The sequence below is a fragment of the Lepidochelys kempii genome, chromosome 16 (genome assembly GCF_965140285.1).
Source record: "Lepidochelys kempii isolate rLepKem1 chromosome 16, rLepKem1.hap1, whole genome shotgun sequence".
Taxonomy (NCBI): Eukaryota; Metazoa; Chordata; order Testudines; family Cheloniidae; genus Lepidochelys; species Lepidochelys kempii.
The window spans coordinates 27,609,943-27,635,598 of NC_136395.1; the positions used below are offsets into that span (position 1 = coordinate 27,609,943).

The 25,656-nt window shown below is 43.6% G+C and overlaps 1 protein-coding gene across 5 annotated transcripts in view; it reads left to right on the forward strand.

Moving 5' to 3' along the window:
- Positions 1 to 25,094, forward strand: part of PBX3 (PBX homeobox 3) — a 160,287-nt gene extending 135,193 nt beyond the window's left edge. For 3 of the 5 annotated variants that reach the window (XM_078849039.1, XM_073314198.2, XM_073314200.2), the window contains 6 exons: positions 1,520 to 1,710; positions 4,257 to 4,392; positions 17,398 to 17,563; positions 19,436 to 19,548; positions 20,334 to 20,423; positions 23,578 to 25,093. In XM_078849039.1, the coding sequence (XP_078705165.1) occupies positions 1,520 to 1,710; positions 4,257 to 4,392; positions 17,398 to 17,563; positions 19,436 to 19,548; positions 20,334 to 20,423; positions 23,578 to 23,670 (789 nt within the window). In that variant the 3' untranslated portion in view covers positions 23,671 to 25,093. Of the gene's footprint in view, positions 1 to 1,519; positions 1,711 to 4,256; positions 4,393 to 17,397; positions 17,564 to 19,435; positions 19,549 to 20,333; positions 20,424 to 23,577 lie in introns of all 5 variants that reach the window. The other 2 variants (XM_073314193.2, XM_078849040.1) reach the window with 2 other exon arrangements.
- The last annotated feature ends 562 nt before the right edge of the window (positions 25,095 to 25,656 follow it).

Here is a 25,656-nt window from a genome sequence, read left to right on the forward strand (position 1 = left end):
ATTTGGCAGTGATTCCAGCTCAGCTTTGCTTTTCTACATCTGCCTTGCTTGTATAATCAAAATGCACACCTGCAAAGGTGCCTAAAGCCCTCTGAGACCTCCTCCTTGGTGTGAAGTCTTTCACAGGAGCAGACATCCCTTTATTTTTTGCATGCCTAAAAAATGAAGCTCTCAACTGGCACAGTCCTGGGTCCCTGTTTTTCTACGGCCAGGTTAGGACAATGACGGGTTTGTACATGGAATGTGCTAGAGTTCCACTCTGGTTCCCTAGGAAGAGATTAGTTCTGTAGTTGTAACTTCGTTCCCTCAAGCAGAGAACAGTGCTGGGTTTTGTTTTTGAACAAGAGGAAAGACAGATAAATCAGCATAGTTTGTGACAGCCCCCAGCCTCTGCTTACGGAGCAACCAGCATGCCAGCACACCACTGCTTGTTCATAGCAACATCCAGCTCAGGAAAAGTCTCTGGATGAGGCAGTCCAAGAAGTTTAGTTTGCACTATCCTCCTCCCTACTTAATCTGTGGAGGCAGAAGGGAATGCTAATGCAAAACTTCCAGTACCTTCTCTCATCAGTGGTTCAGGCCATACTGTGGAGGCCAGGGCCCAGAGAGCCCTGCAGATGTATGGCATATGGCCTCTGTGAAATTATGCCTTTTAAAAGGTTTGCTCTAGGTAAAATCAAAGAGATTTAAATATCATAATCTGCCACAGCTGGTTAAACAATTACTTGCTGTGTGAGAGTGGTGAAGTGCATTCCTAAAAGGGAAGTCCTGGTATCAGGCGGGCTTCAAAGATATGGGGGTGGGGGGGTCCTCCCCCACATTTAAGTTATTAACTCTGCTCTGCAACAATGGAGTCCCAGCTATTATCCTCATGCCTGTTGCTATTTATATGCTATAACCTGAGCACTCCCTTCTACTTCAGGGCCCTTCTGCCCCTCCTAGAAAAATACACGGACCCTGTCTTTAAGATTGATTTCTCTTTAAATGTAAAAAGAGCCATAGCATAATCATAGCTTGTTTACTCCCCGGCACTGTAAAAAGAAAAGAGACTCAAACGTTCATTCACAAATATGCATCCATTGTATTATTGCTGTTCAGAGGACGGCTCTGCTCCCTGACAAGGGAACGACGGGCCAGGCTCTAGTGCAGGACCCTGGAGGTCTCTGCCGGATGAACCCGAGAACACTGAGGGAAATAGATGGTTAAGAGCACATGGGTGGAGAAAGGGGGGTGGGAGTGGCATAGTATCTAGGTTTCTGAAATTAGGAGAGGTCATTCTGTGGCTGCCTGGCCTCTTTTCCTGGTTGCATTGCCTCCCATTGTGAGGTGGATGAGAGTAGCTACTGCAGGCTCCTCACAATTCCCTGCCACCGCATAGCCCGCAGTGCAGAGCACCGGGTGGGGTGTAGTAGGCCCCCGACACAGGAAATGCTCGGTGGCTTCACGCAGCAGTGAGGTCAGTGGTTATGTTCCTGTGTGACAGCACAAAACCATCTCTGAGCTGCTCTGTCCTTCACAGGCATGTAACGAATTCACCACACACGTGATGAACCTTCTCCGAGAACAGAGTCGGACACGTCCCATTTCTCCCAAGGAGATCGAAAGGATGGTGGGCATCATCCATCGAAAATTCAGCTCCATCCAGATGCAGCTCAAACAAAGCACTTGTGAAGCAGTAATGATTCTGAGATCGAGGTTCCTTGACGCCAGGTATGTGAGAGGATAGTTTTGCTGCTGCTTTCATTTCATTCGGGCAGTGTTGGCTGACGTGCTCCCAGATGTGTGTTGAGTCACCCCGGGCCATGCCCTGGGGAGGCCACTCAGTGCTGTTCATCCACTCCTTGGCTGCTTTGGGAAGGGGAGGTTCCCTGCAGAAAGCTTAACATGTTTAGGTAAGGGTTAAATACTTCATTTCAGTTCATCTGCCAGAACACATTGCAGAGCTGTACAGGATCCAGGTAAGGGCTGTGACGGGCATCCTGGCAGATATCTGAACAGTTCCAGGGGAAGGTAGCCATGGCGCAACGTGGGTGTTTTTTTTAGAAACGTGTCTTGCAAAATATTGAAATTTGGTAACTGAGGAGTTAATGATCTCACAACCTCTGCACACAGGCTAAGGCCGAGCCGGCTTAGGGTCTGTGTCCTTATTGACTAGAGGTGCCTGGTTGATGATGTTTACAGAGGGCCGGATTCTGCTGACCTTGCTCCCACTGGGGTGTCCTTTGGACTTTACTACGCGAAAGGATGACAGACTCAGGCTCTGAACTTCCACCAGCAAAGTTAGTCAGAACCAGCGTGTAGCAGTCTGGTGGGGTCTCCGGAGCACAGCACTGCTCCCAGCAGACAGGGCACTTCTAAAGCTCTCTGGGTCTTTCCCAGGCCTGGGGAACTCTTTCTTTGCTCAGTAACGGTGAGGAAATCCAAGGGAGAGCTTGATAACTCCCAGCATGTGCAAGGGGTAGGACGGTGCATCTGCCTGTCTCTCCATGGAGACATCCCAAGTACTTCAGGGAACAACATCTGGGCGCAGGAGGACAGTGGGTACTTGAGAGAGGGTGAGGATGGACAGAGGAGCTGAGCAATGCAATGCCTGCTGATCTTGAGTGCCAGCTTTCTCCACACGATGGTGCAACAGCAGAAACAGACAGTCTGAAATTACAAGAGGTTTATGGAAACAATTAGATTTCTTTTGAACCACAGAGCAGGCTGCATTAGTGACCACAGGTGTCATTCCTTCCTGGAGAGCTGCACTAATGCAGATTACAGGAACCTATGGCAATTAGGTTCCCTGAGATGTATGGTATATAAGAGGAAACTGAGCAAAACCCTCGGAGCCCAAAGTACTGAGCAGAATCCTAGCAATGCCTCCCTGTAGCTAGTACGTTGCACCTTACACCTGAAAGCTGTTAGGAGCTAAACAAGAATGAAATAATTTCACTAATGAGAAGGTCACTGGCAGGTGTGGCAAATTAGGGTAATTACAAACAGTTGGGGAAATGTCTGGAGCCAGGTAAAGCTTGCAGATGCACATTTGAAAGTGATTTCTTTACAAGGAAGGAAGGTAAACAAGGCCAAATGAGCGGAAACCCAGTAATGAGATAAACACAGCTCTGGGGAGAGTCTGCCTGTGCCAGGGCCTGCTGGAGGGAGTAACAGAGCCGCGCAGATGGGACTGAGCTGCATACTGGCCCGAGGCACTGGCATTCAGACTGCAAGCAGCTCTCAGGGGAACAGTACTTTGAAGAAAATGTTCAATGGGTCCTTTCCAAAAAGTGTGCTGAGAAAAAACATTGCACTGGGTGGAAGGAAAAGCCTGAAGCCGTGCAAATGGTGGGGGTTGGATTCCTCTGTTCCACAGCTCGACCCGTACACTGGGAAGGGAGCACAGGGCTTCTAATGGAGGGGGAAAAGGCCAGTCCAATGTACTGCTCCCCTGCCTGCTCACCTCGCCCCCCCGCCCTCCCCGGGGGAGCACCAGAAGCCAGCCAGGGAGCACCAGAAGCCAGCCAGGGAGCTCTGCTGGATGGTGCGCCGTGGGGCGTAGAGGCACCAGCCACGCACTTCCGTGCCCCCTTTGAACCTTGCTCCTCACAGCGTGCCCATGGAGGGGCCCTAATGTTCTTGTGGTTAAATGGTGAGAGAAGAGCAGTTAATTACAGGCCAGTAGCATCCAATTTCAGATCTGTAACTTCCTGGAGAAGCAGGTTAGTTCCTGCATGTGAGACTGGTGCTGCCCAGCAGGCTCGGCACTGCCCATCTGTCTGTCTCTAGCCAGGTTTTGATTTTTGTTTTATTATTTTTCCCCACTGCACTCATTGCCATGGTATTGGAGTGCCCCAAACAAGGCATGCCCAGCTAAGGATGAAGTACTGCAAACAGAGACAGCGTAGTGACATGATACTGAGCAAAGGCTGAATGCCTTCCTTGGCCATTTTAAGTATAGTTAATGTCTGAGAATCGACATGTAACCGCAGTGATTATAAACTTTTGCGCATGGGTGCCGAGAATAACTTGGGTCAGATCATGATGCCATGGAAGTTAATGGCAAAACTCCCCTTGATGTGAGTGGGGCAAGAGGCAGAGCCAGTGTGTGGATTGTAAGATGCCAGTGAGATACAGTGCTCAGCTGAGTGATAAGTGTGTTGCCTACAGACTGGTATGTAGGTAGGAAGTAAAGGAGGTTTTATCCTGAACAGAGCCTCTTGTGGACTTCTGTTAACATCTGTACCAGCAATGGGTTTCTTTCCTTATTTCAGACGGAAAAGACGTAACTTCAGTAAACAAGCCACAGAAATCTTGAACGAGTATTTTTACTCCCACCTCAGTAATCCCTACCCCAGTGAAGAAGCCAAAGAGGAGCTGGCAAAGAAATGCAGCATCACAGTATCACAGGTAAGACAAGGCTCATGTCGTCAGCATTGCCATGACCTGCCAGCGCCATCCCTTGCCTGGCAGGGCTGAGCCCTCTTAAGATTTGAGAATACGACACTAAGTAGACATGTATCAGAGGGGTAGCCGTGTTAGTCTGTATCCACAAAAACAACAAGGAGTCCGGTGGCACCTTAAAGACTAACTGATTTATTTGGGCATAAGCTTTTGTGGGCAAAAAAATCCACTTCTTCAGATGCCAAATAAATCCGTTAGTCTTTAAGGTGCCACTGGACTCCTCGTTGTTTAAGTAGACATGTCTACCCCAGTGATCACTCATGGTTTTGACCAGATACACCTTCCATAGGGTACTGCTCCTTTCCTTTGAAAGCAGACATGTTTCACAGAGGGTAAGGGGTAACATTTGCATAGGTTCAGGAAGTAGCGAGTTCAGAGCACCCCTGGCTCTGGTCAGTGTCTGCTGGCTCTAATGTGTAGGTCTATCTAGATGGATACTGTTGCTTTGCTGATGCGCAAGAGTCCTGGCTATGGGGATGTGGGAATTAGTGGGAAAAGGCAGGTGACTCTCTATCGATGCAGGGCCTGGCTCTTCTGGGTATCTGCCCACCCACTCGCCCGTCTGTGCCTTTTCTCTCTTGTCTCAGCTACAGTGGAAGATGCATTTGAAAATTCTCCAGGGCAATCCAGTAGCCCTTGCCCAGTGTCCTCCTTTGTGAACATAAAAATGAATGTCTCTGAAACATACATGGAAAAAGGTGGCAGATAGACAGGGAAATGTGATTGCAAGCTCTCTGGGGCAGGACTCATGACTTTCTTTTGGGCCTATGAAGGGCCTGGCTTCCTTTAGGATGCAGTAAAATGAATAAATACAGTGAATACATGTAACCAGCTATTCAGCATTACATCATATACAATCTGTGCGTGCCAGTTAGATCCTTAGATGGTTCATCTCTCATTCTCAGCTATACATTCATTAAAACTTAACGTTAATTCAGTGAAGGGCCAGTTTATTGACAAATATATAATTATTTTTATGGATCAGATTTTCTCTGATTAGTTGAAGCCTTTAAGGAGTCTCTTCTCTAACTCAATCAGAATGCAATTTTTCAATCACAGTACAGTGACAATTATTGCTGCATTGCACCAAAGTGTTTTAGGCAAAACAATTCCCTTCTTTCAGTCAGTTGGTCTATCAGCAACGTCACTGCAATAAAATAGTGCACCAGAAACAGTGTCTCCTGCCTCAGAAACAAACACCTCTGCTGTGCCAGGACTTTGCTTCCTATATGAGCCAGACTGTGTCTAACCGCTTGAGACTGTTCTCCTGCAATAACTTTCCAGTCATGGACACACTGTTACACAGAGCTTTCATTTATTCTTTACTGCACCAGCCATTTTAAAAAGAAAAGTAATACTTTGCATTTTTTTATGGCATGTACATTTGGTAGAGTGCCAGAATCTTCTCTCAGCAAGGCTGGCCCCTGTATTTTGGGAAAGGTTGGGACTTGGCTCTCAGGAAAGTAAGTGTAACAATAGTTTCTAAATTTTACAGCAAGTCTGTCTCTTACTACTGAAGGCTGAGATGCCAACTCCCTCTAGTTCCAATCAGCTTTGCTTATCAATATTTCAAGTCATTATAAATTTAAAGGAGCAATGCCTGAGGTTAATGTGTTAAGTATTAATGATTGCAGGCTCCAGAATTGGCATTATTAGTGACATAACCTCTGGATCAACCTTTAGCTTTATAATTAAGACACGATTTGAAATTTAGTTTACAAGTCTCCAGTAAAACTGTTTCAGAGTAACAGCCGTGTTAGTCTGTATCCGCAAAAAAAAAAGGGAGGACTTGTGGCACCTTAGAGACTAACAAATTTATTAGAGCATGAGCTTTCGTGAGCTACAGCTCACTTCATCAAAACTGTGGCATTTTCAGGTGCTTTATGGTAGATTTAAGTAGGAACCTAGTCTAAAAAAAGACACCCAACTCTATAATGTGTAGTAATTCTTAGTTGACTTTGGGTACACCAGAAGAAATCCAAGACTCAGAAAACCACATTACATCATAAATAGCACCAAAGGGAATCAGGTTCTAAATCCCTCTGTTTCTTGATTCCCCTTCCCCCAGCCCAACTGCACATTGTCTCTTTAGAATGGGCACGTTTATCTGGGCAGTAAATGTTGGTGCTTAGGACCAGGTACAGCTACTAGTGTAGGGACGCAACAAACTTCTCACCCCTCCATTTCTGATTAGCAAAGATGAGTCAGAACTAGCCTTTGTCTGTGTCCCCATTTTGCTCTGAAAACTTTCTAAATTAAGGAAAACTGTAGAAAGACTCTTCAGGTTCTCGTTTCTCTGTCCTTGTTCTCTGAAGCTGCACAGCTGCTGAGGGCCCTGCATGCTTCTAAAGCAGCAAGGTTCTGCGTTGTGATGGCAAGAGACATGCCTGGAGCAGGACTGTGTGGGACGCCCAACACCAAACCCATTCACTCGGGCATAGCACAGGACTGGGATTTGCCCCTCCATTATTACCTAGCATCAAAATGCACAAAGGCGATTTGCTGATCTTAGCACCACTTTGCAGATCTCCACTGGAGCCTGTTGCCTTGGCTCCACTGGACAAAGTAAATGCTGCAGGGCACGTGGAGTTTGGACTCCACTTGGTTTGGAGTCCGAAAGTTTGCAACTAGTCTCAGGCCTTCTCAGGCTCCGAAGGCAGCGTAGGCTACTGCCATTGATAGAAACTAATAAGACTTTGTAAGTAAGCGTCAGTTTTAAAAATCTATTAATGTAAGCAGAAGCCAGCGAAATGGGTAGTCAGAGGAGCGCCAGCTATTGATTGTCAAGTTTCAGAGACTATTTCTGCTAACCATCAGGGTTTCTTCAGCTCCACTGGCAGAGTAAAGATAGGGAAAGACATCGGGGTGCAGAGCGTGGCAGATTTGTTTAAGAGCGATGTTATGTCCGGGCAAGGCTGGGGAACTGCTTGTGGCGGAGGAGGAGTTAATGTGCCCGGAACAAGGGCAATGGATTTGAAAAGACTGGACACCCCTGCGACAGCTGAAGAGCTAGGTCTAGATAATGCTCTTGTCCCAAACCGAAAGGAAATGAGGAGCTCTGCTTGGGAAGACTTTAACTGACTGGTTCTGTGTTAACAGATTTGATTGCTTTTCTTTTTCTTGTTTTTAATTGGGAAAGGGCTTTGGATAAGATTTAACATAATCCAATGCAAAATAAAATATAAAAACAGCTACGTAGGCCCCCAAGTGCGGTGGCAACGGTAGCCTAGAACATGAAGCTGGGTCTGTCTACTGGACGTTTTATAGTAGTGGCCATCAGCGGCACCGCTAACCCATTAGGAAGCCTGGCTGGATTTGAGCATAGCTTGTGCCTTGGCCCATTTGGTGTCTTCTGTAACGCTGCTGTAATAGAGCTGAGTTTTGAGAGTTGAAATGTTCAGGTCTAACAACATAAGGGCAGCTGGCTAGAACTGCTCTGAAGTCCATGGGAACTTTGCCGTTGCCTTCGGTAGTTTCAGGATTGGGGCCCCGGGCAGCAGTGAGAGCCTGCTGAGTTTAGCATAAATGGGGAGGAAAATGCTCCCAACAGTGAAAGTTTTTCATTTGAAAACTTACAATACTGGGATTGTGTGTGTGTGTGTGTGTCTAATGTTCCTGAGCTCTTTGCAGATCTAATGTCAGGGTAAAAAGGAAGATGCGGTGGATGTTTTATCCTTAGATTTTCAAAGGCATTTGGTAGGATTGCATATGAAAGATAATTCACTCCGGGCCTGATCCAAAGCTCACTGAAGTCAATTGACTAGGTTCCTACAGTGGGTTTTGGTTTGGGAGCTAGAGCAGCAAGGAAAGGGTTAACACTGGGATTAGAAATACACTAAAATGGTTCATAATACGTTGTGTAAATGGTAGTTTTTCTAACTGGAGGAATGTTCATGATACACTGGATCGTATACTATGGGACCTCTCTTCTGTGAAGTTATGGATGGGTCAGATTAGATCAGATGCAAGAGATCAAAGCCTTAGGATGAAACGAAAACAGAGATGCAGAAGATGTCATTAAAAAGCATGGAAGCCACCATTGTAGCTAAGCCTCCAGTTCCGTAGAATCAGCAGGATCTTTCCATGTGGGGTTCTAAAGTGGCGGCTCCCAGCCTGGCAGGACGGTGTGTGGGAATGGAGACCTAGTGTCTCTGTGTTTCAGTGATGGCAGTTGTGGTCAAAGAGACAAGCAGCTTCTGGGAATGGGATTTTTTTGGAGGGGATGATTTAGCTCAGATGTGGAAAACAGAGTTTACTGAGTGGCCTGCAGAGAATAAACCCAAATAGAGAGAACACAACTCCAAGGACCCGTCATTCAGGACACTGAACAGAGGTGAGAGAACATCCCTGAAGCGTCTGCACAGGGAGTGGCTGTAGTAACAATGGCCAATGAGATACGGATCTGCATCGGCAGAGGAAATGACTATGATTGGGAGCACAAGATCTGGCTGGACCTCACCTGACTGAGCCCTCCACTTGGGGGAATAGTTCTGTTGGCAGATATTATTGCCATAAGCAGGGTGCAGCATAGGGCCACAGACGGGGCAGCAGGTTTAATCAGTGTCGAAAGTCTGCCCAGGTTGGGTTTATTTTCACTGGGATATGAACAGGTGAAGTAGAGAGGGAGACGTTGCTCTCGGGGAAGGCAGCAAAAGCCAGAGGATGCATCCAGAAATCCAGGATAAACTTGGCAATCCATTTAGCAAACTGGAAGGAGTAGCACACCCACGGGATAAGCAATGGCAAAAAACAAAAAAACAAAAACAAAACAAAACAAAAAAACTTAAAACAAAAAAACTTCAAATCCAGACTCCAGCGAGAAACTGCTGAATTGGAATTCATTTGCAAATTGGATACTATTAATTTAGGCTTAAATAGAGACTGGGAGTGGCTAAGTCATTATGCAAGGTAGCCTGTTTCCTCTTGTTTTTTCCTACCCCTCCCCCCCAGATGTTCTGGTTTAACTTGGATTTAAACTTGAAGAGTGGTCAGTTTGGATGAGCTATTACCAGCAGGAGAGTGAGTTTGTGTGTGTATGGGGGTGGGGGGGATGTGAGAAAACCTGGATTTGTGCAGGAAATAGCCCAACTTGATTGTCATGCACATTGTGTAAAGAGTTGTCACTTTGGATGGGCTATCACCAGCAGGAGAGTGAATTTGTGTGGGGGGGTGGAGGGTGAGAAAACCTGGATTTGTGCTGGAAATGGCCCACCTGATGATCACTTTAGATAAGCTATTACCAGCAGGACAGTGGGGTGGGAGGAGGTATTGTTTCATGGTCTCTGTGTATATATAAAGCCTGCTGCAGTTTCCACGATATGCATCTGAGGAAGTGAGCTGTAGCTCACGAAAGCTTATGCTCTAATAAATTGGTTAGTCTGTAAGGTGCCACAAGTACTCCTTTTCTTTTTGCGAATACAGACTAACACGGCTGTTACTCTGAAAAATGGCATCAAAGGAAGTGACTGAATGGGTCTGAGAGGCCTCCGGACCATTTTATGGGAAGAGGGGAGTTGAAATAACTGGAGATTGGGTTGAGATAAACATAAAGATTGCAGGTCTGTGGGGACCAGAGGTCTTCCCTTGACCAGGAATCTGTGTCCCCTTAAATGAAAAGCCTAATGCCACATTGCAGGAAGAGTCCCTTGTTTTTTTCCAGCAGTTGAGAGAGGAGCTATTTTCAAGTAATGGGAGAGTGAATCTCATGAGAGTCAGAAGTTTGGTTTGGATGCTAATCCATACCTCCTGAATCTGCAGACAAGCTGGAAATGTCACAGGGCTTTGCACCCCTGATTCTCATCATTAGAGGGGTACCAAGAGACCAGTACTTCCACTCCCAGTACTGCTTATGCCCAGGAAGTGCAGAGAGGGCGGAGATGAAAAATACATGTTAGAAGTCAGCTTTGATTTTACCCAACCAGGTTCAGCCACTGCTTGTAACCTCCCCCACTGACAACTCTTCCTTGGGAATGCCGTGGGCGGGCTCCAGGGTCCAGGAGAGGAAGGAACATTTTCTCACTTAAACATTTAATTCAAAGTTCGACACTGCCCCTTTCAGCAAGTACCTCCCCGGCTTGCGCCGCTCACTGTAAATCGTGCGGCTGGTGGAGCTTCCCTGAGCTGCAAAGACAGTGGATTAGGCTCCCAGATACATTTAGGTGCAGATGGGAGATAAATGGTTTCAGGTTTGATATCAATATATAAAATAATATGTAGAGCAAGTTTTTCAAGAAATACATAAATACAAAAATGAAATTGTATTAGGTGTTCATAGTTCAAGAGTGCAGGAAAGGTAATTTAGAAAAAAGTGTCCTTAGCAGAGAATATCGTCCGCTATAATTTAGAACTATCCGATCAGCATGTGTTTGGGGGAGATAAACTATCATCTGTTCTTTACCTACTCTGGCTGCAGATGAGCCTCTTTCAGGTGTCATGAACGCCAGTCAGTCGATCAGACATTCTTAGGGCACAGTCGTTGGTGAAAGCTGGTCAGCGGATTATGGTAGTAAAATTTTTTACTGCTTCAAAGAAAAGAAAAATGTGCTTGATAAGAATGTATATTTAAAATAAAACCTGAATCAATGTAAATACAAAGGAATTGAAAGCCAGCTTCTGCATTCTGTTTAAAAAGATTTTTATTTTATTTTATTTTTTGCAAACACATTAAAATTAAGAGCCAGAGATTTATGGGGTCTTATCCCTGCCTTCAAATTGGATGCAAATAAATGTAAATAAAAAAGGTGAATATGAAAAAATAGTTTCTAGAGGTAGAAATATGAAACTATTAACCATGCAACATGCACCATAAATACTCCACGTATTATTTCAAAATTTCATAATCCGTTACATTTAATTAGGCACAGTCCATGAAGTGTGCACGGCCAATAAGCATGTGGAAACAATGGAAAATATTTTGTGCTTTGTGATGCATAAATGTTCAGTTTACTAATTTCAATAATGATACTTCACTGTCAGCTGCTTCTTTCACAGAACAAACGCTGACCTGTCCTGTGGAAATAGCATGTGCAGGGAAGCAAGGCAGGCCCACGCCATACCAAACCCTGCAGTTATGCATTTTGATGATTTAAGTAATAATTTATTGTCTTTTCTATTTAACATTGTAATTAACATGATAAATAAGTGCAACAGTATTGTTTGAAATGTAATATACAATTAAGCCCAATTAATTAATTGGCCTTCCGTGATCAGGAGGAGAAAGATGTTCATTTTTTTTTATGTGAAGAGAGTTTGTTTTAATGACAAATGTGGTGCTAAGCAGCTTACGTTTGAGACAACTTGTAACAGTTTGGGAAATTGCAAAGTCTGGAGAGCCAGGAGGTGCTGGGGTTCCCAACCTGCTGCTTCACTAGCCACCAGGGCACCCCCGCCTGAGAACATTTGTTTTTTGTTTGTACCACTTCTCTGCTGGCCCTCAGCCAAGTGCTCGAGAGCTCTCCATTTGAGAAGTGCATCCTCTGCTTCGGAGCTTGGCGTTTCTTTGTGATTGCTTCATTCTCTAATAATATCATCTAGCCCTGCATCTGCAGATTTCAGAAGAGTCCAGCGCCATTATCTCTGTTTTTGAGATGGTGAAACTGAGGCACAGAGCGGGGAAGTGACCTGCACACGGTCACGCAGAAGGCCGGTGGCACAGGCAAAACTTAGAATGCAGGTCTCCTGACTCCTAGTCTGGTGCGCAATTAGGCAGCCGCACAACTTCACCAGGCATGGAGGGGAGGGCAGGTCTGAGCCCCCACAACACCCACACACACTGTCCCCTGTGGAGGGGGAACAGTGGACAGTGTTGACCAGCCTGTGATCAGAGGTGGCTTTCTACGGGCTAGCCCTGCTTTCGCAACTCTCCTGATCTCTACCCTGTACCATCAAATGTTGCCTGCACCTGGGCCGGTCCCAGGGCCCGTCCTGCCAAGACTTGAGCTGGTAACTGAGGCCCTCATGCTGCCATGTAGCAGTTACTGCTGCTCATAGCAGGGGCGAGGCACAGTGCTTCGAATGGCATAGATCCCTGCTGACCTTCACGGTGAGCTCGCTGCAAGGAGCCCCTGTTCCTGTGCGTGCCCACTGCTCTGAGGTGGTCATTAAACAAGGGTGAAGAGAGTAATTCTGGTGACCAGGAACGTCTTAGCAGCATCATAAACGAAGTCTAAAATATACCCCCTTCCAGAAGAGCACAGAGGGTTGCAGTATGGAAACTCCTGATTTCAGGCTAAGCTGTGGAGTACGTCATGCACCCACCTGCTCAGACGAAAGGTTCTCTCATCTTAAGCTGAAATTTTTACTGATCTCCCCGCATCACGGGGACCTCCAGCACTGGGTGCCCAGCTGTATGGACAGACACCCCCACGTGGCATTGGAGTATCCACTGTTCTGAGCGCAGGGAGACAAGGAAGCCATTTGTGTTATGTGGAGCAGTGAATGGGAATTTTTAATGGTCTCACTGGATAGGAAAACCTTTATTCATTCACTGGAAACAATTTCATACATGTCATGGGATTCTCCTCCCTGGGTCAGTGAAACCCGGATACCACAGCACAGATCCAAAGTGTTCAAACTTCCCTGTTCCCAATATCCACTGACATGTTTGTCCGTGAGTCGCTGTCAGGCCTTTCAAGCAATCTTTGAATGATGTTTCCTGTAGCAGGCACTTTGAAAGTGCCTCCCCCTCCTCCAAATAGGCTGAGACAGAGAGCATGAGATGACGGTCAGGGCCGTATTAAGGCATAGCCATTCGATGCCCACGAGTAGGGCCCCAGCTCCAGGAGTCAAATGATTACGTCAGAATCTCAGATGTCATGTAACGAAATGAAATGCGGCTCTAGCCAACATGTTTGTAAAGAAAAGCTCGAAAACACAAACCAAGCGTAACCGATGCAGAGACGTCTGCCTGAGTCTGAAGACTGCCTGAAACTATAGCTCTGAGAGGTGTGAACTGCTGCATGGGTGTTAACGCCAACACCCCTTGTTCTGAAAGAGGCCTCCCCTCACCCCCTGACCACCGCAGTTCCAGTGAGAGCCTGGTGTGGGGCTACCCAGGTGGAGTCACAGCAGAGCCCATGCTGGGGTGTGTCTGCAGCCCCAGCTTGCTGTGATTTCCCCAGCTTGCTGCCAGGCCCGACTTTATGCAGCGTGATGTGAACAGCTGATGCTGCCATTGGGGGCTCTCTCTTGGTCAGTGCTGGAGTTCTGCTTTCCAGGGATCCCCAGCCTCTGCTGCTCCTACCACCAGCCCCCAAGGTTTCAGCTGCAGATCAGCATTTTCCAACCTCTCCTAAATCCAGACCCTGCCCCAGCGGGAGCCGGAAAGCAGCCCAGCTGCGCTGGGAAAAGCTGCAGCCAGGAGGGACCCCAAGCACGGGTGAAGCCTCTGTGGCCATGCACTTTCCCATGGGGTGGGAGGCAGATAGTCACTGAGCTGGAGGGAGAAGAGTCAAACCCTGATTCCAGTGGGAGCTGCAGGAGCTCAAGCCCGCAAGTGAGCCCTGGGATTAACACAGCTGACCCAGACAAACACGAGCACCATGAAGCCAGCTGAAAGCCTAGCTAAGAGAGAGCCCTGGCCTGTACTGCCCTCAGAGCCTGTGCGGCATACGCCACCACCAAGGGCCTGACTGATTCCGGTGCCTGGAAACGATGAAATCCCAGCAGCTGGAGGACAGTGGGAGCAGGGCCATGTTATTCACTTGCTCTGCAGGCTCACCCCCCTTGACCCCTCCCCCATTGTTCTGTCCACATGTCTGTTTGTCCATGTGTGGCCAGACGTTGGTTTATTAGCGTCTCTAGACTGCAGGCGCCTGACTCCATTACAGCTCAGCTGCACATCTATTTGATGAAGGATTTTCTAAAACAATCTCTGGGTGGGGTTGGTGAGAGATATACATGAATTCTGATCTGAGTGTTAGAAACAGACTTTTCCTGGGGTGACCGGTGAAGCCCTAACCCAAGTGTTGAGCGCAGATTTTAATTTGAGAAATAGTTTAACATTTTTTAGATATTCGTTTAGATGTGGTATGCAGGTTAAACATAACGTATGATCGCTGCTCCTTTCATTGCTTCCAATTAAACCTTGCTTGTTAGTTTAACCTCTTGGTAATCCCATCAAACAATTGATGTCAAGGAAACACTGCCCACAGTGGCTTTGGATGAGTGGCCATTAATTTTAATTGCCTTGATATTAAAGATTAAGAAGTATTGGGACTAGCAGAATGGAAACGATCTGATGTCAAGCAAATCCACTCGCTGAGGCTTCCCCAGGCTGCTGGTGATATTAAAATTTTACTGTGAGAATTAAATAAACCTTTATTAGTGATGGCTGTTGTTTGATTGGTCCAGAGGTGTGCATAAACAGAGGGTTCTTACACATCCTCGGACAATACCGTTGATGTACAGAGATTCCTCAATTATGAAACCGTTAATAAAGCTCTAATCTGATTGTCTACAATAATTATTTGCTGGGTTTCATTAATGTATTATTGCTTCCCTGACTGACAAGGTAATATTAAGTGCAATATATAGAATACAATGGAGTATTGTCCAGGGAAAAGAAAGTATAAGGCACACTTTCCTTATTACATTTAAAGCTGGAGGCTTTTCATTAATTATCTTAAATTCCTGCTGTATGGTATATAATTTTGGCATTTTTTTAATCTCCTCCGTATAACCAGGTTGCCTTATCAAGCTATACAATACAGCTGTGTTCTGCTTGTTACATGTGTTGTCATTTTAAATTGAATAGCATTCAAGAGCTGTAGTCACTTGTATCCATATCATACAGTGTGCCCGGCAGAAGTACAATTCCTGGTAATTTCTGTTTCTTTTTATGAGAGGGAAGGAGCTGTGCAGGGTTCCTCTGTCTGTACAGAAGGGTATTATTTCCTCTGTGTCAAGGGATGTTCCACATGGTCATTTAAAAATAAACAAACAAACAAAACCAAGCACAGCATCAGCTGATGGTCATGACTCCATATCTGGCATCTTGGAAACAGGAGTTAGAAGTTTAAGGCACTGCTCCAAGATCCATTGATGTCAGTTAAAAGACTCAAAATGATTTCAGTGGGTGTTGGACTCTGCTAGACAGTGGGCCCCTAGCAAGCAAATGGAAATAAAAAACAGACCTGACTGCAGCCCATATGATTCATGGAAAGGCAGGCAGGAGAAGGCATGCATCTAGGGACACAGCAGAGTCCACCAAACAAGCCTTCGTGAACCCCTAAGCCCTGTGTTGTCATGTAAGTCCATGTCTGTCCTTACAGGGTTTGCTCTGAAAAGACCTTCTTCTAAAACAGACTCAGCCTTGTCCGAAAATGGAAAATTGGTAGATCTCTGTTGATTGGTAACTGTTGTTTTCTGAAAAGGAGAAAAACTCTTATTCCCTGGCTAGGGAATAGCTTCCTTTATGGGAGTGCCAGTGACCGTGAATTCAGCGGGTTGGAATTTGAGTATCTTTCAGTTGTGCAAAGGCCTCCAAACAGCAGCCAGACTTGCAGCCACTACTGATGGGGCTTGGATGTGGACAAAGACCAGGAGTGAAATTTCCACATGCTATTGCTAGTCTGGCTTTCCATCCAAGGGAAGGGAGGGAGTTTGGCAAGCAGGGAATTGAATTAGGGTCCCTTGAGACCTAGTTTGCTACCTTAACCACAAGACCACAGACTGCCAGGGTAACCTTGAGATAAAATTTCTCTGTGCCTCAATTCCCCATCTGTACAATGGGGGCTATAGTAATAATATACTCCCTTGCTCCCACCCTTTGCCTGTCTTGTCTGTTTGGAGCATAAGCTCTTGGGGTGGGGGCTGTCTCTTACTTTGTGTTTGTACGAAGTGCAGGACAATGGGGCCCTGATTTTGTTCCAGACCTCTAGGCATTAGTGTCATAAAGTAATGATCGTCTGAGAAATTTAGTTTTTGAATATGTTTTAAAATCATCAGACAGCGATAACTGTTGTTTATCTGTGACTACGAAGTTGCAATAATCTTTTCATAACTAAACAAAGGACATGCAGAGAGTATAAGGGGGTGAAGTCCAGAAGTTGAATGTTTTAAGTGAACATGGCAGTGTTCACGTCAGCTACTGCCATGTGATCTTGTAAATGTCAGATTTGCATTGTTAGGGACCCGTTTCCTTTTAGAATTATATTGCAGAGTGTCTTGGCATGAATACAGTACAAATAGCTTTGTTCATGGAACAAGGCATTTTCTTGATGGCACTGTATGCCACATATGTAATGAACTGTGATTATTAATTAAGAACTTTATTCTAAGGGCTGAAATTAGAAAAGTTTGTATGATTTCTCAGTGGCTTTGTTTAAGTTGCTCCAGCCATGACCTTTGCATGGGTTAATAGTTAGAGCCTTATCAGCCATCTTGGCATCCATGCAGTATCTTCAAAGGGAGATGACAAAAGTAACTTTTCATCCATTATTGATTTATATTGTTCCTTTCATTTTCAGCAGACCAAACATGATTCTAGCTGTAGGGCTGCCAAGGTTGTTCCAGCCCAAAAATAAAGAACAATTGCACTCGTTTGCAGCTCTCTCTGTCTTTCACTTAATCAAATGTTACCTTTACTTCCCTTCAGTGGCTTTTGGGGTCTAGTGTTCATTTGCTTGACAAATGCCTTGTTGTTAACAGTAGGCAAAACCATGCTAACTGCACAGCAAACTCCAAGATGCATGTTGTCATAAGAGTAACCCCTTGTGTATTAGTTTTGCCAAGAGACAAACTGAACCATGTCATGCTCATATCTATAATAATATTCAACTGATCCTTGATTATTGCTTAGTTAGTCTAAGTACCCAGTGGATATTCGACTGAAGGCTGGGAATTGTGTATTTGATGGACCCAAACTTGACATTTGGAAGCGATCACATCTCTTCCTGCTGAACGCTATCAGAGGCTTGACTATTTTCCCCTTTTTCTCCTCCCAACCAACAGGTATCCAACTGGTTTGGCAATAAGAGAATCAGGTACAAGAAGAATATAGGGAAGTTTCAGGAAGAAGCCAATCTTTATGCTGCAAAAACAGCTGTGACTGCAGCACACGCCGTGGCAGCAGCTGTCCAGAATAACCAGACAAACTCCCCCACCACACCAAACTCTGGTACGTACCAGGAGCTTTTTCATTCACCCAGCCCAGTAAATGAAAGCACCCTGAAAAGCCAAGTGGGAAGGATTTGCAGTGAATTTGGTTTGGTTCAGAATGTTGCAGTATTCCTCAGCCAGACTTAGCCATGGCATCATTTAAGAATGTAGAGTGGGATTTCTAAGAAATGTTGGGTGTTGGTTTAACCATCTCATTAACTTCAATGGTAAAAGGCAAGTTGACTTCAGTGAGAATGGAGTCCAGCTAATGCTGAGCACTTCTGAGAACCCCAGTCTTAATCCACAAAATGAACGTGTCACTGCCAGGGTCAGCCTTTCGGCAATTTCCTTTTCCTGTAGCTGTTCCAACAGTGTTTTCTCCCCCAATTAAAGAAGAAGCCAGGCAGAACTTCATGGCTGTTCAATACAGTGTTGAAGGCTTGAAATGTTGAGTTACAAATGAAATGGTATAGAGGGGAATATTTACATTCTGCTTCACACTAATTGGACTTTAAATGCTGGGCTGCTTGAAATGAATTAATATTGTATATAAAACATATATCTGAGGTATTTGTGTGTTTTAGGGTTCCATTATCACCTGTTCATTTACAGTCTTTTAGAAATTTCTTACTAATGTGTTGTCTGCATATTGCAGAGCAGTGGCTCTCAACCTTTCCACACTACGGTACCCCTTTCAGGGCTCTGATTTGTCCTGTGTACCCCCCAAGTTTCAGCTCACCTAAAAACTACTTGCTTACAAAATCAGACATTAAAATACAAAAGTGTCACAGCTGCACTGTTACTGACAAATTGCTGACTTTCTCATTTTTACCATATAGTTATAAAATAAATAAGAATATAAATATTGAACTTACATTTCATTGTATAGTATACAGAGCAGTATAAACAAGTCATTGTCTGTATGAAATTTTAGTTTGAACTGACTTCGCTAGTGCTTTTTATGTAGCCTGTTGTAAAACTAGGCAAATCTGTAGATGAGTGGATGTATCCCCTAGACGACCTCTGCGTGCCCCCAGAGGTACACATACCCCTGGCTGAGAACCACTGTTGTAGAGATAAGCACTGAGCTAGGAGTCTGTAAGGGGAAGGAGCTCTGTTGGGGGCCAGAAGGCAAAGGTCTCCACCAGAGTAGTGATGTCTCTGATGCTTATTTGCAGCTAAAGTTTTGCTGTAACTTAATGGTAGAGAATGTTTTAAAAACTTACTATGGAAAAATCCTCTGTGGAAACAAAGTGAGTAAGTGGGGGGAAAAAGAAGTTTCTTTCTTTGATGGCAAAAAAAATCAACTTAATAGGCAATTACCAGCCATTTTCTTCCCAAGGAGACATTAAACACACTCAGAATAAGTTTTTTTTTTCTCAGAGAATTTAGCAGTAGCACCTAATGGTAAAGAATTCCAGCAGAGAAAAGCACTCCATTTTAAATACACCCGACTGTACAGTAAGTTGCTCTTCCACACGGAGAGCTAGACTACGGTTTGTGCTGCTTTTCGGTAGCTCCCAGGGCAGTTGTCTACCATGACAGTTAATGTGATGGTAGCAGTGGTGTTTAAAAAGAAGCTCATGGGCACAGAGTGTAGGAAAAGGCCCTGATCTTGCTGTTTGATTCGGTTTGTGCCTAGGAATCTCCATCCAAAGTGCTTCTCACAGGTGCACTGGCTGCCAACCAGTATCTTTAGCCATGTGGCTCACAGTCTAGCTCTGTGTCATTGGTAATTTGCCTTTGTTTTGGGTCATGAAACTTATTCTCTGTTATGCACTACCTTTCCTTCTTGTTTCCTTTTCTTCTTCATCTTCCCCTGCCTTGAGGGCTTTGGGGTTATATATTTATAGCTCTCTGTTATTCAGCTACTTAACTCTTTCCTTTCCAGGTTCTTCTGGTTCTTTTAACCTCCCAAATTCTGGGGACATGTTCATGAACATGCAGAGTCTGAATGGGGATTCTTACCAGGGGTCCCAAGTCGGAGCCAATGTGCAATCACAGGTAGGAGAAATGCCCCAAACTAGGGCCTTTCTAGCAGGGTAGGGTTTGGGCTAAAAATTCCACCTTACTCTGGCTCTAGTAAATGTTCTGTGCCTCACTGCAGAATTGAGGCTGCATATTCCTAAATGTGGCCTATTATTATCCTAGCATTGAATATAACAAATAAAGGAAAGAGAGTGATTTTTTTCTGATTGAAACTTTAAGCTTTGTGAATGCATTCGGCTCTGGCTTGAGCTCATGGAGTGGGACTGGGTGCATCTGACTTTCACAGATCCTGTAAATTCTACCAATTTGCCTTTTATTTGTTTTTAAACACGTCTTTGTTTCATTTTTGGGATAAAGGCCTTTTTTTTTAAAAAATGTCAGAACATATCTAACTGAGCTATTAAAGAATGGTTCATTCTCAAGTGCGGTTCCAATCCATTCAGACAGAGCTAACTCCATATTTTATTCACAGTATATATGTCTATACATATACTTACATATGTGCAGACACATACATATGTATAGATATATACACCAGTTTGCTGCAGGCACTTAAGATGGACTTACCGGATGCATTGCTATGAGGAGGTTATTGTTTGGCTGGTGTGAGAAACAAAGATGTCTGGGTTTTAACATGCAAGGATTTGTTGAAATTCTGCCAGTCATTCTTGATGGATAAATTTGTCTTTCGTAGAAGATGCTAAACCCTTTTGGCGCACATCATTCAAAATATTGCCTGTTGTAAGTGATGATGTTTTAATGGGTGTGGAATGATGAATTTTGTTTCCTCTTACTTAAAGGTGGATACCCTGCGTCATGTTATCAGTCAGACGGGAGGATACAGTGATGCCTTGGGAGGAGGGTCACTGTACAGCCCACATAATTTAAATGTGAGTACCCTTGGGAACAATAGTTCGGAGAGCCATAGGCACGGGGTCAGGTAAATGCAGTCATGAATACGCGCATTAATAATTCTTGCAATAGCGTTTTTATATGCATATTTGGGGTTGGGACAAAACTGCCCTTTGTATAGCCACTTGTCTCAGTGAGATGAGGGAAGATTCTGAGGAGCATAGGCAGTTTGCAATTTTGTATTTTGTAGCTGAGATACAAGTTAAATGTATGTGACTTCTCTGCCTATTTTCATGCTTGGAGAAGGTGCCCTCTCCCCCAGAGACTCGAGAAGGCCATGATCTGTAATTTGTTACTGCCTGCCATCAGATCTCAGAACGTTGCTTTAATAGACTTACAGCCATTTCAAGGGTGCTATCCCCCCCTCCCCCCCCGTCTTTGGGGGATCCAGAAACATATTTGGCCTTTGTACTAGAAAGTAGCGAGCAGATGATGGTAAATCTAGAGGCTATGGACCTGATCCTGGGAGGTGCTGAGTGCCCTAAATTCCCACTGAAATCAGTGGGAGCTGAGGGTGCTCAGCACCTCTCTGGATAGGACCCTGTGATAGGCACACTGTGCTTATAAAAAAAAAATGCAGCCAGCTCATAGCCCATCGAGATAGACGCCTCGATAAAGACAACCTCAAGAGGAACCTCCCCGTCTCAGTGGAGGCTGCGCTGGATCATTTCATCTTTGTATTTCCAACATGCTTCGTTCACCCTGGCTTCGTTTGTATTTGTTTGTTTAGATTTTTTAAATGAATTTTTAAAAAACGATCTAAAGAGGAGGCTGGCCTTTTCCGTCACCCTCAAAGACGTTAAAATACCAGAGTGGGCTAATTCTCTTGGAAGACAGCATCTCTCCCCATCCCATGCTCACCTGCTCAGTGAACACTACCCATTGTTGGGAATAACTGTAGATCAGCCTATGGGCTGGTGAGTGATATCAGAGAGCCTGCAGAAAAGAATAGATTTTGAGGAAATGGAGAAACAAAATGTGAAATACTGCAGCTAGGGTGAGAATTGGAGAGTTCCCCCCTTTTTAGGGTTTCCACTTGCTGTAAGAGTAAATATTAATGATTTAAAATGTGATTGAAGACGTTCAATTGTAAAGGGAAAAAAGTACCATTAAATACTCAAATCTTTTACATTTGAAATGTCAAATTTTTCTTTTTGGGTTTATAAATAACTCATAATAACCCACAACAAACCATATAAAAAGCCTTTTAGTTGCATTTCTCCTTTTTCATTTAAGTGTTTTGAAATGCTTCAGAGAATTTGCGATATCCTTATCAACATGATAAAATATGAAACTGTGATTGCCTGCAGCATTTTACAGACATGAATTCCATCTTCGCTGATGAGGCCTGATAAGGCGCTGTTGTATAATACAGTGCATAATCTCAAACCACCAGAGTAAGGATTAATTTATTTGAAAAAAAAAAAAAGCCTGCTGACAACCTCTTCTCCAGCTGCCAAGCTGAGTAACAATATTGTACATTTGTTGTTTATAAATTTGGATAAAAGAGGAGTGATGTTTACTTCAGCTGGAATATCTTTAGACTCGTATCTGCACAAGAGTTTTTCTTTCTCTAAGTAGATTTTCATATCTTTAAAAAAATAAGGCAGCTCTGGTACCTCTGCATTCAGAACAACATGTTGCACATTCAGGATCCGTAGCTGAGCTGTTGAAGTATTTTAAACCATGCGTTCGGGTTTGAGCTCAAAGGCGATGGCAAATTAGTATGTCCATATTGTTTACAAAGACACCCCAACCCTTGAGTTTGTCATTACGAGAGGGTCTCTCTTTGTTGTTGTTCATCGGCATAGGGGATAATTATTTATTGTTCTCTCTGTCCTCATTTAAACCATAAAGCATTTTCTTTTTTTGTGGATGATGGAAGAGCTTTACATGTAAAATCCATCAATACGGTGAATGGTAGGGAATTCTCAAGGACTGGTTTATTAGAAACGGGGTGAATAACCTGCAGATTTCACATTACCTGGGCAGGCAAAGAGAACGAAATTCATCAACCTCGACTGCTTTTTTGTGTGTCAAAATTTCAGAGCATATATTATTTGACTGGCTAAAGCCATAGGTTCTAGCTAAGTGACTGAAGAGTGCTGGCTGATTGTTCTGGTAAGGAACCACGTCATCAATAAATTAGCATACGTTAACCTTTCCTTCCTTGATGGCACTTTGTTTGGGGAAGAATTCCTGCAAAGGCTACTCTGTGCCGCGAGCACTGAGAGGCTGCCTGGCTCACTCTTGCTGTGCCAAGCCGGGCTGCCCCGTCACTTCCACTCAGCATTCCCCCACTCACGAGGCCTGCGCCTCCCTCTTCTTGACTGACATCAAAATATGTAGCGACAAGCTGTCTGCCACAGCAGAAATTTGATCAGACATTGATTTCAGCAATTGCCTCTATAGGCCAAGACATAAGGCAAATTTGTTCCTGAGTTCTGTTATTGCTGATGCAGGTCTAATGCGCTGAGGGTCAGGGGCATGTGGAGACATGGAGCAACATCCGAAAAAGGGGCTACGTTTATAGATAATTGGAAAACGGATCTGGAGAGAGCGTTTCCCCCTCCTGTTTGTATATTTTTACTCTGGGAGATCATATTTGGAAGGAAATTCAGGCCTGAATTTACCCCAGTAGACCTTGGGTAGTAAACGGCTCTGACATGCATGAAAAGGAATTGGGAATTTTTGGAACTGAAATGACGATCAACCAGGTTGAAACATCCATTTCCTGAACAGCTACAGTTTTTTCAGGCTTAAAATGGGGGAGAAGCTTTAGTTTTCAGCTATCAGGGAAATCTCTTCTGATGTCCTTCATTAAAGCCTGAATGATTTTTACAGAAATCCTATCACCCTTATCACATCACCTCGACAAAAGGCTGCTAAATCCTAACTTGCTCTTTGCTTAAAGTATCTTCTTTCCTCTATAGGGTGTATTGTTTAATATCTCTTGTTGTGTGCATTTCTGTTTCTTTGCTTTCCCAAATCCTGTAGCTAAAGGGAGTTTAAGAAACAGGCCTTCCTAGTGCATCATTGCCTAAGCATCAGCTTCACCAGGCTATTATTGTCTATGGTGTGATGTAATGAATATGCATAATTGTATCAATTGAATTGTTTTTCCCTTTTCAGGCTAATGGAGGCTGGCAGGACGCAACTACTCCATCTTCTGTGACTTCCCCTACAGAAGGGCCGGGAAGTGTGCACTCTGATACCTCTAACTAATCTCCTAGCAACACTTTTTCCCTGAGCTGAGATGCCTTGATTAGCGCATTCAGAGTAACAGGAGAAAAAGAAAGGAATTTTTTTTGTAGCCAACCACCTACAGCTTTACTGTAAAACCTTGTCTTATTAGAAAACTTGGTAAATCTGTTTTTTAAAGGTATCATAATCATTTGTATTTATACTTAAAACACACAATGTTAAAAAGCACTTTATCCAATTAGGCCAAGATTTAGCATTGTTTATAGCCCTGTAACTATTTTATCATAATTTATTATCAGCTGTTTTAACAATGATGGTCTAACAGTTGCCAATTACTTGGCCTTAAGGGTAAAAGTTCAGTATATGCTTAACCTCAATAACAAGAGCAGACACAAAGAAACACCCCACCTAAATTTAACTTCTTGCATATTTCCATGGAAAGCCTAAATGAATTACAAACTTTGATTGTGTTTAATCTTTTCATATCTCTTATAGAGCTGGAATAAAAAGAGCTGTTCAGTTATTTCAGTTAACAATGGTTGTGTTTAAGAATTCTTATTCGTCACATTTTTGTTGTGATCTATTGTTTTATAAATTAGATTGGAAACTGGGAGCACCAGCATCTACTCTCTGTATTTCAATAATGGACATAAATTGTTCTAAGAGATGAAGATACTTGCTGCTTATTTTTGTGGAAGCCAAGATCTGGGGTTTTACAGTACGAGCGAGGTGCTGCACACGGATTTGCCAAGACTTGTTACGTCCTCTTGGTAACAACAACAAAAACAAGGAAGGCACCATTATATGGAGTGTTGTATATAGTGTAGCAAAAGAGTATTTATACATCTCACCAATCAAAACACAGCTTTATTACCTCATGCGAACTCATACAAACCAATAGAATTTCAACATGTTCTGTAGCTTAGAGTGCTCACTTACTACCTCTGAACAATGCTCACGCTGTAGTTTGTCTCTTTCTTATCTTTTTGCATCTTGTAATTAACCCTTTGTTTCCCCTCATGAAATGTAATGTACATTGTCATCTTTTAAAAAAATCAGGGTTGCATTTGCAACTTTTAAAAAAGCTGAAGTGGAAACATTGGGTCTGAGGTTTAACACAAACAGTGAAACTGTTGTAAATACTGAGAAACATTTTGAATGTTCTTCATCTTGTTACTAATCCACGCAAAAAACAACAACTAATTGTAATGCATACAGATTTCAGTATTCAGTACTGTATATTTCGCCCTGTATAACAGGGGGCCCTTTCTTTCTCTCTTTTGTATTGTATGCGATTCTGAAACTGATTGAGTCATGAAAATAATTTGTGGCAGTGATTCTAATGTATTAAAACGTTTCGTGTTACTTTCTAACTGGATTACACCCTGGATTGAAAAGTCTTCCTCGTGGTAGTTATATGTAGTTTCAACATGAATAAACTTTTTGCTTTCATGATCAAATGTTGATGTAATTTCTTCCTGCTCAGTTTGAGTCAGCCATCAAAGATAAAGTCAGAGACTTACGGAGGAGTGTTCATAAAGCAGGAGTTCAGCATTTCTTAAGTACAAATAGCGAGTGGCGCACTCTTGCCTGAAGGATAGTTGAAATTCTAGGCATAGTACATCCTGATAGATATCCACATCTCTTTAGTCAAAGATTTCATAACCAAGATTTACCATTTCATCTCTAGGCTTTATTCCTACACTGCTCTGTTCTGGAACGGGCAGTTCAAATTGAGGATCATGAAAGGGGAAATCTTTTAGACTAAATTTAAAAAGCAACATCTTATTTACTCTCAATTATGGTCTTTATTTAGCATTAATTTTTAAAATATAACCTCTGCTAACAACTGCAATTTGATTATAAAAATATTTTTCCTTATAATAAAGACTTAAAATGAGCAGTTTTTTGTTTTTATATATATATATATATATATAGTCTTTCCAAAAAAAATTGTTAATAAAGTAAAGGTCAATAACAGGTAATAGCCTATTTACTATATCCAAA